The 14,990-nt window shown below is 37.2% G+C and overlaps 1 protein-coding gene across 10 annotated transcripts in view; it reads left to right on the forward strand.

Moving 5' to 3' along the window:
* Cdk5rap2 (CDK5 regulatory subunit associated protein 2) overlaps positions 1-14,990 on the forward strand; it is a 194,707-nt gene that overhangs the window by 17,068 nt on the left and 162,649 nt on the right. For 9 of the 10 annotated variants that reach the window (XM_013513198.1, XM_013513196.1, XM_013513197.1 and 6 more), the window contains exon 4: positions 12,788-12,898. In XM_013513198.1, the coding sequence (XP_013368652.1) occupies positions 12,788-12,898 (111 nt within the window). Of the gene's footprint in view, positions 1-6,198; positions 6,441-12,787; positions 12,899-14,990 lie in introns of those variants that run through there. The other variant, XM_013513199.1, reaches the window with a different exon arrangement.

Consider the following 14,990-nt stretch of genomic DNA (forward strand, 5'->3'; position numbering starts at 1 on the left):
CTTCAAAGGAAGATTGATTTCAAGAGGATTTTCTCTTAAGAAACTGGGAAAACCCTCAGCTAGGTGTGGCTAAAACTTTTGTCACATCCTGTTCCCACCTAGATCTCTTCGTCTTTGTCCTTTGCTTGACTTTTTCAGTGGTCCTTATTCCTGTTTGTTGAAAATTCATGGTCTCAGCTCAGTCTTACATGGTTTGGCAAGGAGCTTTGAATATTTAAGTTTGCTGTTTGAGCCGGGCATGGTGACTCACATCTGTGAACTAAAGCTAGCACTCAGGAGACTGAGGCAGGAGTATTGCAGTGATTTTGAGGCTGGCCTGGACTATATAGTGACTTCAGGGACAGGCTGAACTACATAGTGAGACTCTGCCTCAAAAATCAAAAACCAAACCAAAAAATTGCTCTTGGATGGCCGTGTTGTGAATTACTTTTCCACAGAGAGCAGCACCTCTCCTCTTTGTACAGCCCTGAAGCTTTTAGAACGCCATGGTGTGCAGGTACATGGAGTGGAGGATGGTGAGAACTGGGTTTCCGGTCTGCTTTGGTCACTTCCTGACATGAGTCATGGCTTCCAGAAGCTCATGTGTAAAGTGGGGCTGGAGTCTTTCATTGAGTTATGTGAGGAGTTCAGGAGCTCTGGCATGGAAAGCCCCTAGCATGATGCCTGGCATACGCTGTGTACCTAGCAAACACTAGCATCTCCTCTAATCTGAAGTTCTCTCCACTGTAGCCACTGTCCCGAGGTTCTGCCCCAGCAGGTTTTATTTTCTGCTGATCCTTTTATGTTTCTTTGACCTTGAAATTAAATCCTTAACTTCTTGTCATGGCCCAGGAGATTCTGCCCTGGGTGCTGGAAAGTGCCTTATCTCCCTGAGCTCAGCATGCCCCGCTCCCCTTGTACGCTGTGCTCCAGCCAGACTGTTCGTCCTCAGCCATACCCAGCTTGTTTCTGTGCCTGGGACACCCTCTGTCCCTTTTGTTGGACTCTCTGGCTTCTGGACCTTCCTGTCTTGGCTCTAATGTGACCTGGTTGAGGAGGCTGACCCTAACTCCTTTCCTCAACTCACTGTTCCCTTTTCTGCCAGGGACTCGACACCCTTTCTATCAAGGATCTCCCAACTGTTTGCCATTATGTCCTTAACTGTATACTTGTTTAACATGAGTCACCTCTACTGTATGTCTAGTACCCAACACCAAACTGAGCAAGATGAAAGCCACTTAATAAATAGGTGTTGATTGAATGAAAGTGTGATCTTATATGAGAAAACAAACCTGTCGGTTTTGAATGCTTTACCTATAAAATGGGAAAAATAATACTTACCCCATAGGGTTGTAGTGAGGATTCAGTGGCATGCCAGGATTGTGCCTGCCATATTAGGTCTTCAGTAAACAGGAGGGTGGCTGCCGTGGTTACTGTTAATCAGGTGGCTGGAGATAGCGTAGCCAGGGAGAGACAGATTGTAATGAGGACAGGTCTTACAGACCTGGAGTCACAAGGGCGGATGCAGTACTGAGGCAAGGGTAAGAGTAGGGAAATGTGGGGGAGTCTGGGCCAAGGCAAGAGAGCACCACCAGGTGGGATGCAGACCAGTGGAAGAGCTGAGGAGCAACTCTAGCTGGCAGAGTGAGGGTTGTGGCCACTGTCTGTGAAGCTCAGTGTACAGCAAGGGCCCCTTATAGAGTCTGACACATGGTTCAATTTAGCTTATGGATGGTGGGGCTGTCGGGTAAGTGTTAAGCACAGTGGTTCATCTATGTAGCAGGAGGCCTCTGTTTCATGTCTTGTGCTTTCTGAGTTCCCGTACTTCTGCACGTCCTGGCCATGCCCTCCAAAGAACCTGGCCAGATGGCAGGCAGGGCAGTGTAAATTTTTACAATCTTTTTGAAGGCCATTTGGAAAGAGATTTTGATAACCATAAAAATAAAATTACTCTTGAGCCCAATAATCCATTTTTGGGCAATTTATCTGAAAGAAACAACTCAGTAGAATGAAAAAGCTATTCCTGCAGGTGTTTGTAGCTATATAGTGTATAATTGCAAAAACTTGACAGCGAGGGAAATTTTAGACTACATTTGTCATCTCTTTTTCGACTTCTTGCAGTAAGCTTGTGTTGAGGGTATCTCACAGGTGAGGAGGTGGACTTTGTAAAGATTAAATGTCTTTTCCATGAGCTCGGTTCGATGGAGAAACTGAATGCAGCCAGATTTCAGAGCTTGTCTTTCTGATTGTACTGTGTTTACCGTTAGAGCACACTGCATCTACAAATACTCAGTAGAGAAATGGTTAAGTAATTGATTGCCAATCAGTTCAGTGGAATTTAGTGCAGTCATTTTAAGTGATGATTATGTATAATTCTGCAACATCATGAAAATAGTTGGTAGAATATTAAGTGAAAGCAATGGAATGTACAAATTCACTTAAAATTCTGCAGAACATGTATATTCACGAGCAGAGGCTGAAAAGCATATGCAAAGAGGTGATTTCATAAGGTAGTTATGTTCCAAGCATTGTTTGGGTTCAGTCTTAAAGCTCTGCTCTTGGTACAGTTTTGTTTGTTAGTAAATAGATGTTTGGCTACTAACAGTGTTCTTGATGATTTGAAGATACCAGGGAGAGTACTGGCATCTGAAACTAATTCCAAAGCATCCTCCTCCTTTTTTACTGACTCACATGCTGCTGTTGGCAGAATTATCTTACATGCAGTATTGTTTACCAGAGGTGAACTTTGAGCAGCAGGAGTGCATGGTCTTCTCTTGTGTCTGTGTGAGACCTAAATGTTTTTGTACTTGCAAAGAGGGTAAAAAAGTTGACTGTAATCCAAAGATCTGATTACTGAGGGCTTGCATGAGAGATGGATTTCTTTTTAAAACTATGCCATGTTTGCTGCTTGCTAGGTGCCAGGCTCTGCCAGGTGCTTAGCTCATTTGGTTGTCACAACACCCCTGCGAGATAATTGATTTTATTCTCATTTCATAGATGAGCCAACAGTGGCTCAAAGCTGTTAAATAATTTTCTTGAAGTCACACAACTCACAAGGAGCAGCCACTGGTAGTTTAGTCAGTTACTGCCCACCTCAGAGCCTGTGCTCCTGGCCCTCATCTTGGGAGAAAGATGGCCTGTTAGGGTGAGTTTCTGTTTTAGAAGCCCCTGCTCTGAAATTCCGTTGAGGCAGGGTTGTTGAAGTCTGATTCTTTTTTATACTGTTAAATTTGGTTTTTCTTCCTTTTTGGATGCAGCTTGAGATTGGGTGTCTTAGTTACTTTTCTCCTTGCTGAGACAAAATACCCAACACCCAAAGTTAAAGGAGGAAAATTTTATTGTAGCTCACACTTTGTAGAGGTTTCAGCCCATAGTCAGTTGGATCCAAGGCAGAGCGGCATGGCAGAGAGACATCATAGAGGAGAAATAGTTCATGGTGTGGCAGGGCAAACAGAAGGCAGCAAAGCAGCAAAGAAGTAAGCAGCTTCTTTCTGTCCTTTTGTATACCATCCAGGCTATCCGCCTTTTGGATAAGGGTGGGGCACCCTTAACCCCAGCATCACATGCCCTCATCCAGCCATCTTCCAAACTCCCTTTCTATGACTGTGTGAGGATTTGCAGGGATATCTAGATACAAGTCATAACACTAGGTAAGGCTTTTGCTGGACAGTGGGAGTAGTAGGAAGAAGCCAGAACGACTGGCTAGAAATGCCCCTAAAATCCTTCCTTTCTCCGGCTTCAGAAAATCCTACCCCATAATCATGTTGGGGTAGTTGCATTTCACATGGCTGCAGCTCCACAATAACTCTTAGGTTCCAAAGGCTGTGGCAAGCACAGCCCTTGCATTAGCTTATTTTTGAGCATTCAGTTTCTATGTCATATTTGGTGGGTTTTATATTTTAAGGTGTTTATTTCCATTGTGTGGTAAGCTGTGTTCAGTCTTTCCGATCCAATTTAAAATTTTTTTTTTGAACTTGTTTCTTTTAAAGAGAAAAGAACACATGAGCGAAACATTAATATGGTTTAAATTCTTGTGCTACGCCAGGCACCATACTAAACATTCTGATTAATTTCCTTGAATCCTTACAATGGCTCAGGTAGGTATTATTATAATCAATTTTTTATAGCTAAATGAATTGAGACCAACAGACAGTGAACTTGACTAAGGTTGTGTAGCTGGTAAGGGACTGTAGATATGTTAATTCCTTAATTTATTTATTCATTTAACAGGTGTTGGTTGAGCACCTAATGTGCCTCAATACTGTGCCAAACCTTCAAGGAAATACTCATGAAAGATTAAGTCCTTGCCTGCAGAAATAGATTATATTCATGTATCAAACATAATATGAAATAAGAAACAGGCAGATAAATAAGATACATACAGATTGTGAATAGTTCCAGCCAGAAAATAGGATCAGTGTGTTAGATGACTTGGTGGGATGGTGGAGATGGGGACCACTTGAAATTAGGTTGTTAGTGTGTTAGGTTGTTAGTGTGTTGGAGCCAAGATAGAAGGGATGAGACCAAGCCACCTGGCAAGTGCTGCTGGGTGGGCTTTGCAGGGAGAGGAGGGCTTAGCTTATTTGAGGTCTAGAAAGAGACTCTTGAGGCTAGGACACTAAACAGGGAAGATGTTACGTTATGAGGCTGGAGAGGCAGGTAGGAGCCAGATCACATACCGCTCTGTTTGATCCAAGAATGATGGGGAAAAATTAATGGAGAGTTTAAGCTAGAGATTGGCATGGGCAGATTTGCCTGACTCTAGAGTTTATGGAGTCTCATTGCATCATACATGTGTCTGTCCCATCCCTCCATCTAGCCATTGGCTGTTTAGTAACTGCCTCATGTACCAACTAGAATATACAAGATGGATACGATTCCTCATCTCTTATGGGGCAGGAGTGGCAGGGGTAGGAAGAGAAGCAGTAACCATTGGTACAGTGTCGAATGATCATTTCCGTGACAAGGAAAGTAAAGGAAACGTTGACAAGGGTCTCCAGCCCAGCCAGAGAGAACTTTGAGGGAAGTGATATTAAGCAGAGAAATGACTGGCCACCACTGAAAGGATGTGCTTGAATTTCTTGTTATTCATTTGGGCCTTTCTGGTGTTTGCATGACCTTCTGAAGGCATATTTGCCATTCTAGTAATTTTTAAGCTTCTTTACCTATGAATAGGAGAAATATTCTTTCAAGTGTTGTTAAGAGTTTTAGCATTGTGTACAATGTGGGCACGCAAAGCAGCCCCCATAAATATTTTATTAGTAGCTGACTAATAGAATGAAGTTTCTCTTTATAGGAAGCATCTGGTGGGATAGACTTTTTTGTTTGAATGAATGTTTTATGTGCCGTTTCCTTAAAACATTTAAAAGGAGGCTTTAATGAACCTACCAGTTGTTTCTGGTGCTGTCCTTGTTAGCAACAAAATTGAAATGTAAGTATTAACAAGAGAGCCAGAGGCAATTTGAAGATATATCAAATGTAGAATATGCTTATCATTTTCTTTTATCCAGTCCTAAAACTATGTTTATTAAAAAGAATATTACATGCTGCTAAAGTTATTTTTTAAAATGCCAGTGAAACATCTGATAAGTACATATATGTAGAAATGTACTAGTATCCCAATGAAGCTATTCTCATTTTGCTGTATTTCATTTTAGTTATCTTTTAAATCAACCTTACTGATTTTTTTTTTTTTTCTGTCTTTTTGAGACAGGGTCTTACCATGCAGTTCAGGCTGGTCTTGAACTCACTTTGTAGCCCAGGCTGGCCTTGAACTCACAATGGTCCTCCTGCCTCAGCCTCCCGACTGCTGGGATTACAGGGGTGTGCCCCCAAGCCTGGCTCGTAAATCAACCTTATTGAGATGTAATTTACATAAAATAAAACTCACTAGTTTTAAGGGTTGGAGAGTATTAGCACATCTCTTCTCTTGTAACTACTATCATAATAAAGATACATGCGGTTATAGTTTTTTAGCACCTATGCACAGTTCTAGGCTTATGTAACCATCACCACAGTCAGAATACAGAACAGTTCTGTAATACCAAAAAATTCTCTTAGTTTTTTTTTTTTTGCCTCTTTGTGGTTAAACCCTGTATTTGCCCGAAACCTCTGGCAAGTGATGTTCTGTTTTCTTCATCCCTATAATTTTGCTTTTCCCAGAATGTTGTATAAACGGAATCATACCGTATGTTAATCTTTTGAGGCTGGCTTCCTTCTTGCAGCAGAATGCTTTTGGAATTCATTCATGTTGTTTTATCTATCAGAGTTGCTGGGTGCTGTTCCATGTTATGGCTCAAGACTGTTTATTCATTCACCCTTTGAAGGACATGTGGATTCATTCTACCTTTTGGTGGTTGATAATAAATCTGCAGTGAATACGTGTATAGAGGTTTTTGTGTGGACATAGGTTTTAGTTTTTTCAGGAGAAATATGTGGAAATGAAATTGCTGAGTCATCTGGTAAGTGTAGGTTTTTGGTAAGAAACTGCCGAACTATTATGTGGTGTGGTTGTGCCATCTTACATTTCCATGAGCAGAGCGCATGAGAATTCCATTTGTTCCACATTCTTATCAATATTTGGGATTGTCAGTTTTAAAATATTGTAGTTTTAATTTGTACTTCATGAAAATCTTTGCCATTTGTGTATCTTCTCTGAAGTTTTTGTTCAAATCTTGCCTTTTTTCCCCAGAAAAATTGATTTGTTTTGGTTGTTTCCTTACAGTTACATTTTGAGAGTTATTCGTATTCTAGATACAATTCCTATTTTAGATATGTGATTTACAAATGTTTTCTCTCACTGTGTAGCTTGTCTTTTCTTTCTCTTAACTGGTTATTTTTCAGACCAAGTTTCACATTTTAATGAAGCCAGTTCATTGATTTTTTTTCTGTTAAGGATCGTGCCTTCGGTGTTGTGTCTAAAGAACTTTTTGTCTTACTCTCCATTCCAACAGTTTTCTCTTATATCTTTAAAAAATTATGCATTTTATATTTAAGTATGTATTTAAATATTTAATATTTACATTTAAATTTATTTTAAATTTAAATTATTTTGTTTATATTTAAATATTAAGTATTTATAGCTATGTATTTATATTTAAATTTTATATTTTACATGTAGATCTGTGATCTAATTTGAATGAATATTTAATTTGTGAAGTTTAGGTCAAGATTAATTTTTATAAAAGGATGTTCAATTATTCCAACACTATTTGTTGAAAATAAAGATAACTCTTCCTTCACTGACTTGTCTTTACATCTGTGACAACAATCATTTTGACCATATTTCCATGGGCCTATTTCAATATTTTCTATTCTATTCATTTCATACTTCTTTTATAAAGTTGTTCTGAGTCACCTAATTTTTTTTTGTTGTTCAAAATAAATTTTACGATCAGTATGTCTGTATTTACAAAGAACCCTGCTGGGATTTTGATTGGAATTGTGTCAAATCTATAGATAAATTTCATTAAATTTATTAAATTGAGTTGTCCAATCCATTAATTTGTGGAGCATATATTATGGGTTTTATTAGATTTATACTTAAGTAATTCACTTTTTGGAGCTATTATAAATGGCAATTTAAAAACAATTCAGCTTTTGATTGTTCATTGCTAATATATTAAAATATGATAGATATTTGTATGTTGACCTTGCCAAATTCGCTTATGTGTACTTGGAGTTTATTTTGTAGATTCATCGTGTTTTGTTTCTTCCTTTTTAATCTGAATGTTTTTTATTTTTCCTTTCCTTATTTTATTGTCTAGGACTTACAGTGTTAGGTAGGAATTGTGAGTAGATATCCTTTTCTTATTCCTGATGCTAGGGAAGTAGTGATCACTTTTTCACCTTTAATTAAATATGTTTTCTGTAGATATTCCACATTTTTTGTTGATGTGCTTAGTAGGTTCCTTTAATTTATGGTTTGAGTGAGTTTTTTTTTTTATGATTGGCTTCTGTGTTTTGTGAAATGCTTTCTCTACACCTGTTGATATGGTCATATCTTTTTAAATGCTTTAGGCTGTTTATATAATGAATTATGTGAATTGACTTTCAAATTGTGAATTAGTTTTATATTGCTAGGATAACCGTTATGCATGAGTGGTTAACCTGTTTATTTGGTAAAATTTAGTTGAAGATTTTTGTGTTTATGTTCATGAAGGATTTGGCCTGTAGGTTTCTGGTAATGGCTTTTGTCTGGTTTTGGTGTCAGAGTAGGGTTTGTTTCATAAAATGAAGTGAAAAGATCCTTTATCTTCTGTTTTCTGGAAGAGATTGGGTAGAATTGATGTTATTTTTCCTTTAAAGATTCAGTAAGAATTGCTACTGAAATCATCTCCATCTGGAATTTCCTTTTATATAAGCCTTTTAACCACAAAGTCAGTTTTAAAAATTATTATATGACTATTCAGTTATCTTTTTTTTCGTAAGTTTCAATAATCAGAGGCTTTCAAGGAATTGAAAACTTTAAGGTATATAATTTATGTACATAGAGTTACATGCATTATTCCTATGTTTTTTTAAATTATCATGGGATCTGTATTAGTAGACCCTTTTTCATTCCATTGAGCTATACCTCCAGCCCTCTTTTATTCTTGATATTTGTAATGTGTGTGTGTATCTTCTTTTTTCTTTGGTAGCCTTGCTAGAGTTTTTTAATATCAGTTTATTGATCATTTGAAATAACCAACTTTTAGAATTTTTTTTCTGTTTTCTATTTACCTGATTTTTGCTCTGATGTTTATTATATCCTTGTTCTCCTTATTTGGCATTTATTTTGCTCTTCTTTTGAGAAAGACTAAATTGTTGATTTTAGACCTTTGTTTCTAAAATATTTGATAGCATACATTTCGCCCAAGCACTGATTTAATTGCATCCTATAAATTATGATGTATTGTGTTTTCATTTTTGTTTAATTCAAAATGTCTTCTAATTTCTCTTGAGGCTTTCTGTTTGATCCGTGGATTGTTTAGAAATGTGTTGTTTAATGTCTAAGTGTTTGGGGATTTTTCAGTTTTGTTACTGATTTTTAGTTTTATTATATTATGGTCAGAAAACATAGTTTGGTTTCATTTCTTCCAGATTTGTTAAGGTTTGTTTCATGATCCAGGATATCTTGGGAAATGTTTCATGTTCGCTGTACTTATTGGGTAGTGTTTCATAAATGTAAATTAGATCCTATTAGTTCATAGTACTATTGTTCAGTTGTTCTATATTACTGATTTTTGCTCTACTTCTATGGATTAATGAAAGAAGAGTACTGATGTTTCTAACTGTAATTGGAGATTTGCCCATTTTTCTTTTTCTGTTGGCTTTTACTTTATGAATTTGAAGGTATGTATAATGTTAGGCATGTACACATTAGAGTTGTTTTTTTTAATTATAATTAATACATTTCTTTATCTTTGAATAATTTTCTTTGTTCTGAAGTCTACAGTTTCTGATATTAATAGCCATGCTAGCTTTCTTTTAATAGTGCTTACATGGTACATTTTAAAAATTCTTCTAATTTTAACCACTTCTGTTCTGATATTTAAAGTAAATTTCTTCTGTATAGCATGTAATTTTTTCTTTAAATCTGTTCTCATATTCTCTATATTTAAAGTGGAATGTTTATTCCATTTACACTTAACATACCAATATATTGTGATTTAGACTTACCATTTTCTTACTTGTTTTCTGTTTTTCCTTCTTCTGTTTCTCTGTTCAAACCTCTTTCAGATTATTTTAGCACTTCATTTAAATTTCTCTGGTAAGTTTTTGATATATCTCTTTGTATCATTTATCTAAAAACTATTAAAAGTTTTAGTGATTGCTTTAGAGATTACAAAGTATAAATATAAGTATGCATATATATACACACTTAACTTTTCATTTCACCATAAGGAAAATTGTTGCTACTGCCCACCTCCAGTATGTATTATCCCACTAGACTACATTGTAGTTTTGTTTTCAACTGTCATAAACATTTTAAAGAATTTTGGACTTTTCATTTGAATTGCTTCTCTGGATAGCTGCCTGGATATTTATCATTTATTGTTGTCTTTCTTCCATTTCTGAAGCTCCATGATTCTTTTTGTTTATTTCTGTTCAGTCAGAAGAACTTCCTTTATCATTGCTTTTTATTTTAAATTAAATTAAATTATTATTATTATTTGAGACAAGGTCTTGCTATATAGTTCAGGCTGGATTTGAACTCACTGTGTAGCCCCTGAATTTGTGGTGATCCTCCTGCCTCAGCCCCAAGTGCTAAGATTACAGGCGTGTGCCACCATGCTCAGCTAATTTCTTTTTATAGCAGATCTGTTGCTGATGAATCAATTTTTTTTGCATTATAAAATGTCTTTATCTTTATTCCTCAAGGATAATTTTAGTTGATATAAAATTCTGGCATAACAGTTTTTTTTTTTTTTTAGCCCTTTAAAAATGTTGTTCCAAAAAAAAAAAAAATGTTGTTCCACTGCCTGTGGCCTCTATGATTTTGATGAGAAGTCTGCTGTCATTTGAATCATTGTTCCTTTCTCCACGTGTAATGTGTCATTTTTCTCAGGCTGCTTTTGAGTCTCCTTTGATTATCCTGTTTGGTATTTGGTAAGCTTCTTTTGTATGTTATATGCCTTTTTCCAAAATTAGAACATTTTAAATTATTATTTCTTCAGACATTTCTTCTGTAAAACTCTCCTATTTGTCTTCTATTTTTTTCAGGAACTTTAATGAAGGTTGAACTTTGGGGTATTGTCTGAGAAGCTATGTTAATTTTTTCAAATTTTCTTTTCCTTTGTTTTGTATTGAATAACTTGTTGATTTCTCTATAAGTTTAAGTTTTTGAGACTATCCACTCAATTTGTTTTTTAGTATTGTATTTTTCAGTTTTAAAATTTCTATTTGGTTCTCTTTTATATTTTCTGTTCCTCTACTCAGAATATCTATAATGTCTTGGGACATGGCTTTACATATTACAAATCACTCCCTTGACAATAAAGAATCTTACATTTTGATATAGTCAAATGCATTTATTTCTGTCTCACAAAAACCCGTGAGATTGATTTTATTGTCCTTATGTTAGAGATGAGGAAACTGAGGCTCAGAGAGGTAGCGTGTCTAGGGTTGCAGCATGAAAAAATTAAGATTGACCTTAATATTGTCTCTAAAGCCCCAGGCCATTCTGCATTAACTTTGAGAAGTGAGCTTGGGTAGGGACTTCATGAATAAGAAGGGAACAACAGACGCATGGTTTGTAGTGTGGGCAGACACACTGGATTTAGTAAAACATCATCAGCACTTCTGACAGTTCAGACAGTCTTAAAAAAAGGTTGCACTTGTCTATTATTAAATTCTTTTAACTTTTTTATTAAGAAATTTATGTGATATAAAATTCAAAAGGTAAGACCAGGCATGGTGATGTATGCCTGTAATCCCAGCACTTGAGAGGCTGAGGCAAGAGGATTGCTGCGAGTTTGAGGCCAACCTGGGCTATAAAGTGAGTTAAAAACCAGCCTGAACTACATAGCAAAACCCTGTCTCAACAAAGAAACAAACAAACAATTCAAAGATAAAAAAGTATATAGTATATTTCACAATGTGTATCATTATATCAAGCCAATAAGCATGCATTCAAGCTTACCCCCATTTTGGAAGTATACAATGAATTATTTTTTGAGTCACAGTTTTGTGCAAGATCACCAAAACTGACTCCTTCTGTCTAACCAAAATTTTATACCCTTTGATCAACACTTTTATGTTCTCCATTTACACCTTCTCTCCCCCATTTTTTATTTAAATGATATAATAGTGTACATCAGTGATGGCGAGCCTTTCAGAGTATTCAGTGGTCACAATCGCTGAGGCATGCCCATGAGCCGTAGGCTCGCCACCACTGGTCTATATCGTAGTATTTCTATTTAACCACATATTTTGAGAAAATGTGCTGAGTATACAAAATATTCTCTCTTTTTATTGGTTCTATAATATATCACCAAGTAGCAGTACCATAACTTAACCATAGATTAGTTGACTTTTAATAATTTAAATTAACCATGGAGTATTGGACTTCATATACTTTTTGGACTGCTATACTTTTTGAGGTATAGCATACCTACAAGAACACACACAAATGCAAACAGTTCAATGAATTATCAAAAAAAAAAAAAAAAAAAACAACCAAGAAAATGCTTCTATAACTATCGCCACTGACAAGAAATGGGACATTGTTAACATCCCAGAAGTCTCCTCCCTGGCTCCTCCCAAATGCCACCTACTCTTTCTCCTGAAAGGTAACTATCATCCTGGACTATTTTCAAGATTTCTAAATTGTAATGGTACTTTTTTTTTTGTAATCAGTAAGTCCTCTGTGGGAGGATATATTGAGACTGAATATACTATTCTACAGTGATTTTCGTGTAATGTGTTTAGTGTTGATGTTTCTTACGTTAATCGGTTATTACTATAGAGGTTGTATAATGATGATGTTCTGTTCTATTATTTTTCTATATTGATTAACTGGATTTCTTATGTAAAGAAGGAATTCCTCTCTTCCTCCTTTTCCCTTCCTGTGTCATCAGTGTGGAGTCATGAATTCTTTCTTTAGTCAAGCATCATTCACTCCTGTCATTATTCATTATCTTAAATTTGGCTGGTGGGAACCACTTAATTCTTCTGGGGGGTATAATTGTAGCAAAGGTAAGCTCTAGTATTCAACATTCGAATTCATTTGGTAGCCTTGGAAGCTGTGGGGATTAATGTAGGTGCTATTTGTTAGCACTTATGTCTCTTGTTTAATGTAGGTAACCCTTCTGTGCTTATTTTTCAGCAAATCACTGAGTTGAAGAAAGAAAACTTTAACCTAAAGCTCCGCATCTATTTCCTTGAAGAAAGAATGCAGCAGGAATTTGATGGCCCCACTGAACACATTTATAAAACTGTGAGTGGCCCACTTCACTCTGCTGTTCCTTTTCTTTTCTCATAGTCATTCCAGGCAGATACTTGATTGATATTTGTTTTCAGAGTTAGCATGAATAGGTGGAGCTGCTCTCATTTAATTTGGGTTGATTATGATGAGTATAAAGATATTAGGGCGACCCTCGTATTAAGCAAAGAGGCACATGATTAATTTTAAGGATGTTTTTTAGCCTCTTTCTAACATCAGAATTCTGTTTCACTGCCTTTATCTCAATTGCTTGTTCATAATTACTCATTATTTAGAAACAGGCAATGGACTATTAGAATGGCTTGGGAATGGATCCTGTTAACCAACTAACCCGGCTAACTTTAGGCAAGTCACTTCAGCTGTTTGGGCTTGCCCCCAGCGGTGAGTGATAATCTCTGTGTCCTGGGGTCATTTGTGTGGATTAAAATGGAATGACAGCTGAAAAGCTCCACACACGGTCAATGCCGGACAATTACTGTCACTGTCTTAGAGAGGCTTCCTTTGGCCGCCCAGAGTTCAGCTTGTCAGTTTTTCTGTAGTTTGACTCTTCTGTATTCTTTTGTGCTTGCCTAGAACTGTCAGAAAGAAAGCCTATTCCTATTTGAAGTCTTGACCTGGAGGAAAACAAACCTTGGTTCTGCAAGTTGAAAAAAGAACTTGGCTTTCTTGAAAAGACATGAGTACAAACAATATTTTGGTGCCCATTTCTTAGCTTTTTCTGGTAGATTAGCCCTTGGCCTGGGAATAATTCCGTCTTTTGTCCTCTGAAGTTTGTACCAGTGGAAACTTTTGAAGCGGGAAAGAGAGCTCTCCTTGAGTTTCAGCAGAGGAACTTAAATGGACTTTTCTTGAAAAGGGATTGTTCTGTCCGGATCCTTTTCAAGTGTTAAAAAGCTCCCTTGTTCCTGAAGGCACAGTTTTTTCTGTGTGGGGTAGAAAGACAAAGAGGATATTTCCTTTTCTGGAAGGGTGTGGCAGTGCAATCAGAATTGCAGAGAAAAACCAGTGGTCTAAAGCATTTTGTGTGTATGTAAGTAGTCATCCATCTCTGAATGTCTGGGCTAAAGTGTATCCGTGGCCCACAGTGTCAGGCACTGTGCTGGGTGTTTGTTATGTTTGTCCTCTTGTTGCGGTTCTCAGGACAGCCCTCTGCAGTGGAGACTGTCCTCATAGTACAGTGAGAAAACTGAGGCTCAGGAAGAAACTGAGAATCAGGAAGATCAGTAATTGCTTGATGTCGGATAGGCACTGCATGAGGTGGATTTTCAGCCCAGACCTGCCTGTCTCGTTGGACTGTACTGCTTCAGCTATTCTTTTCCAGTATCTGACTAGATGGCCAGATTTAATTACTCCCCCCCTTTCAGTTGTTTTAAAAAACAGACAGTATACAATGAAAAGATGTTCTCCCACGCTTAGATCCTAGATCTAACCAATATTATTCCTTATGCAGAGGAATTTTATGTCTATATAGAGAGGTACATGATGATTGGGATATTACCCTTGAGCAAAGTAATCTAATGAACGTGTTAGTGTTCTATTCTTTTTAAATTTGGTAGGTTGAGGTGCCAGTTGATTTGTAGGAAGGCAGAGCTCTTAGACTATATAGTATCAGCTCCAACCCTGAAGCTCTCTGCCCTTGTGAGAGCTGGAAAAGGAATCTTCTGTTTTAGGGCATTTCTGCAGCTTTCACGGGGCAGTCTTGAAGTCATTTTCTACTGCCACTCAGTATCCTTTGTGCAGAGGTCAGTTTCTTCTGGAAAAAATTGTGCCTCATATAGACTTCTTTACTTCTTGTTTGACAGTAAGGAAACAATCAAGGCTTTTCTTATTTGCTGGCGTAGTGAGTTCTCAAATCTCCTGTGTTGTGTGGGCCTTTTCCCTTGATTCTTGGGGGTGTCCTAAAGGAATAACATCGCTTTCCCGCCTCCTGGACTTGTACTTCTGAGGACAGGGTACCGTGTCACACCTCCAGATTGTGTTCCTCGGTAGCATGCAGGCAGGGCCGATGCCTATCCTATTCATTCGACTGTCCTCAGTGCTAGGCCCGTCACAGCTGCTTGGTAGATGTGGAGGGAAGGAGTGAATG

This window comes from Chinchilla lanigera, unplaced genomic scaffold, assembly GCF_000276665.1.
Source record: "Chinchilla lanigera isolate Chin_1 unplaced genomic scaffold, ChiLan1.0 scaffold00018, whole genome shotgun sequence".
In the NCBI taxonomy this organism is placed as follows: Eukaryota; Metazoa; Chordata; class Mammalia; order Rodentia; family Chinchillidae; genus Chinchilla; species Chinchilla lanigera.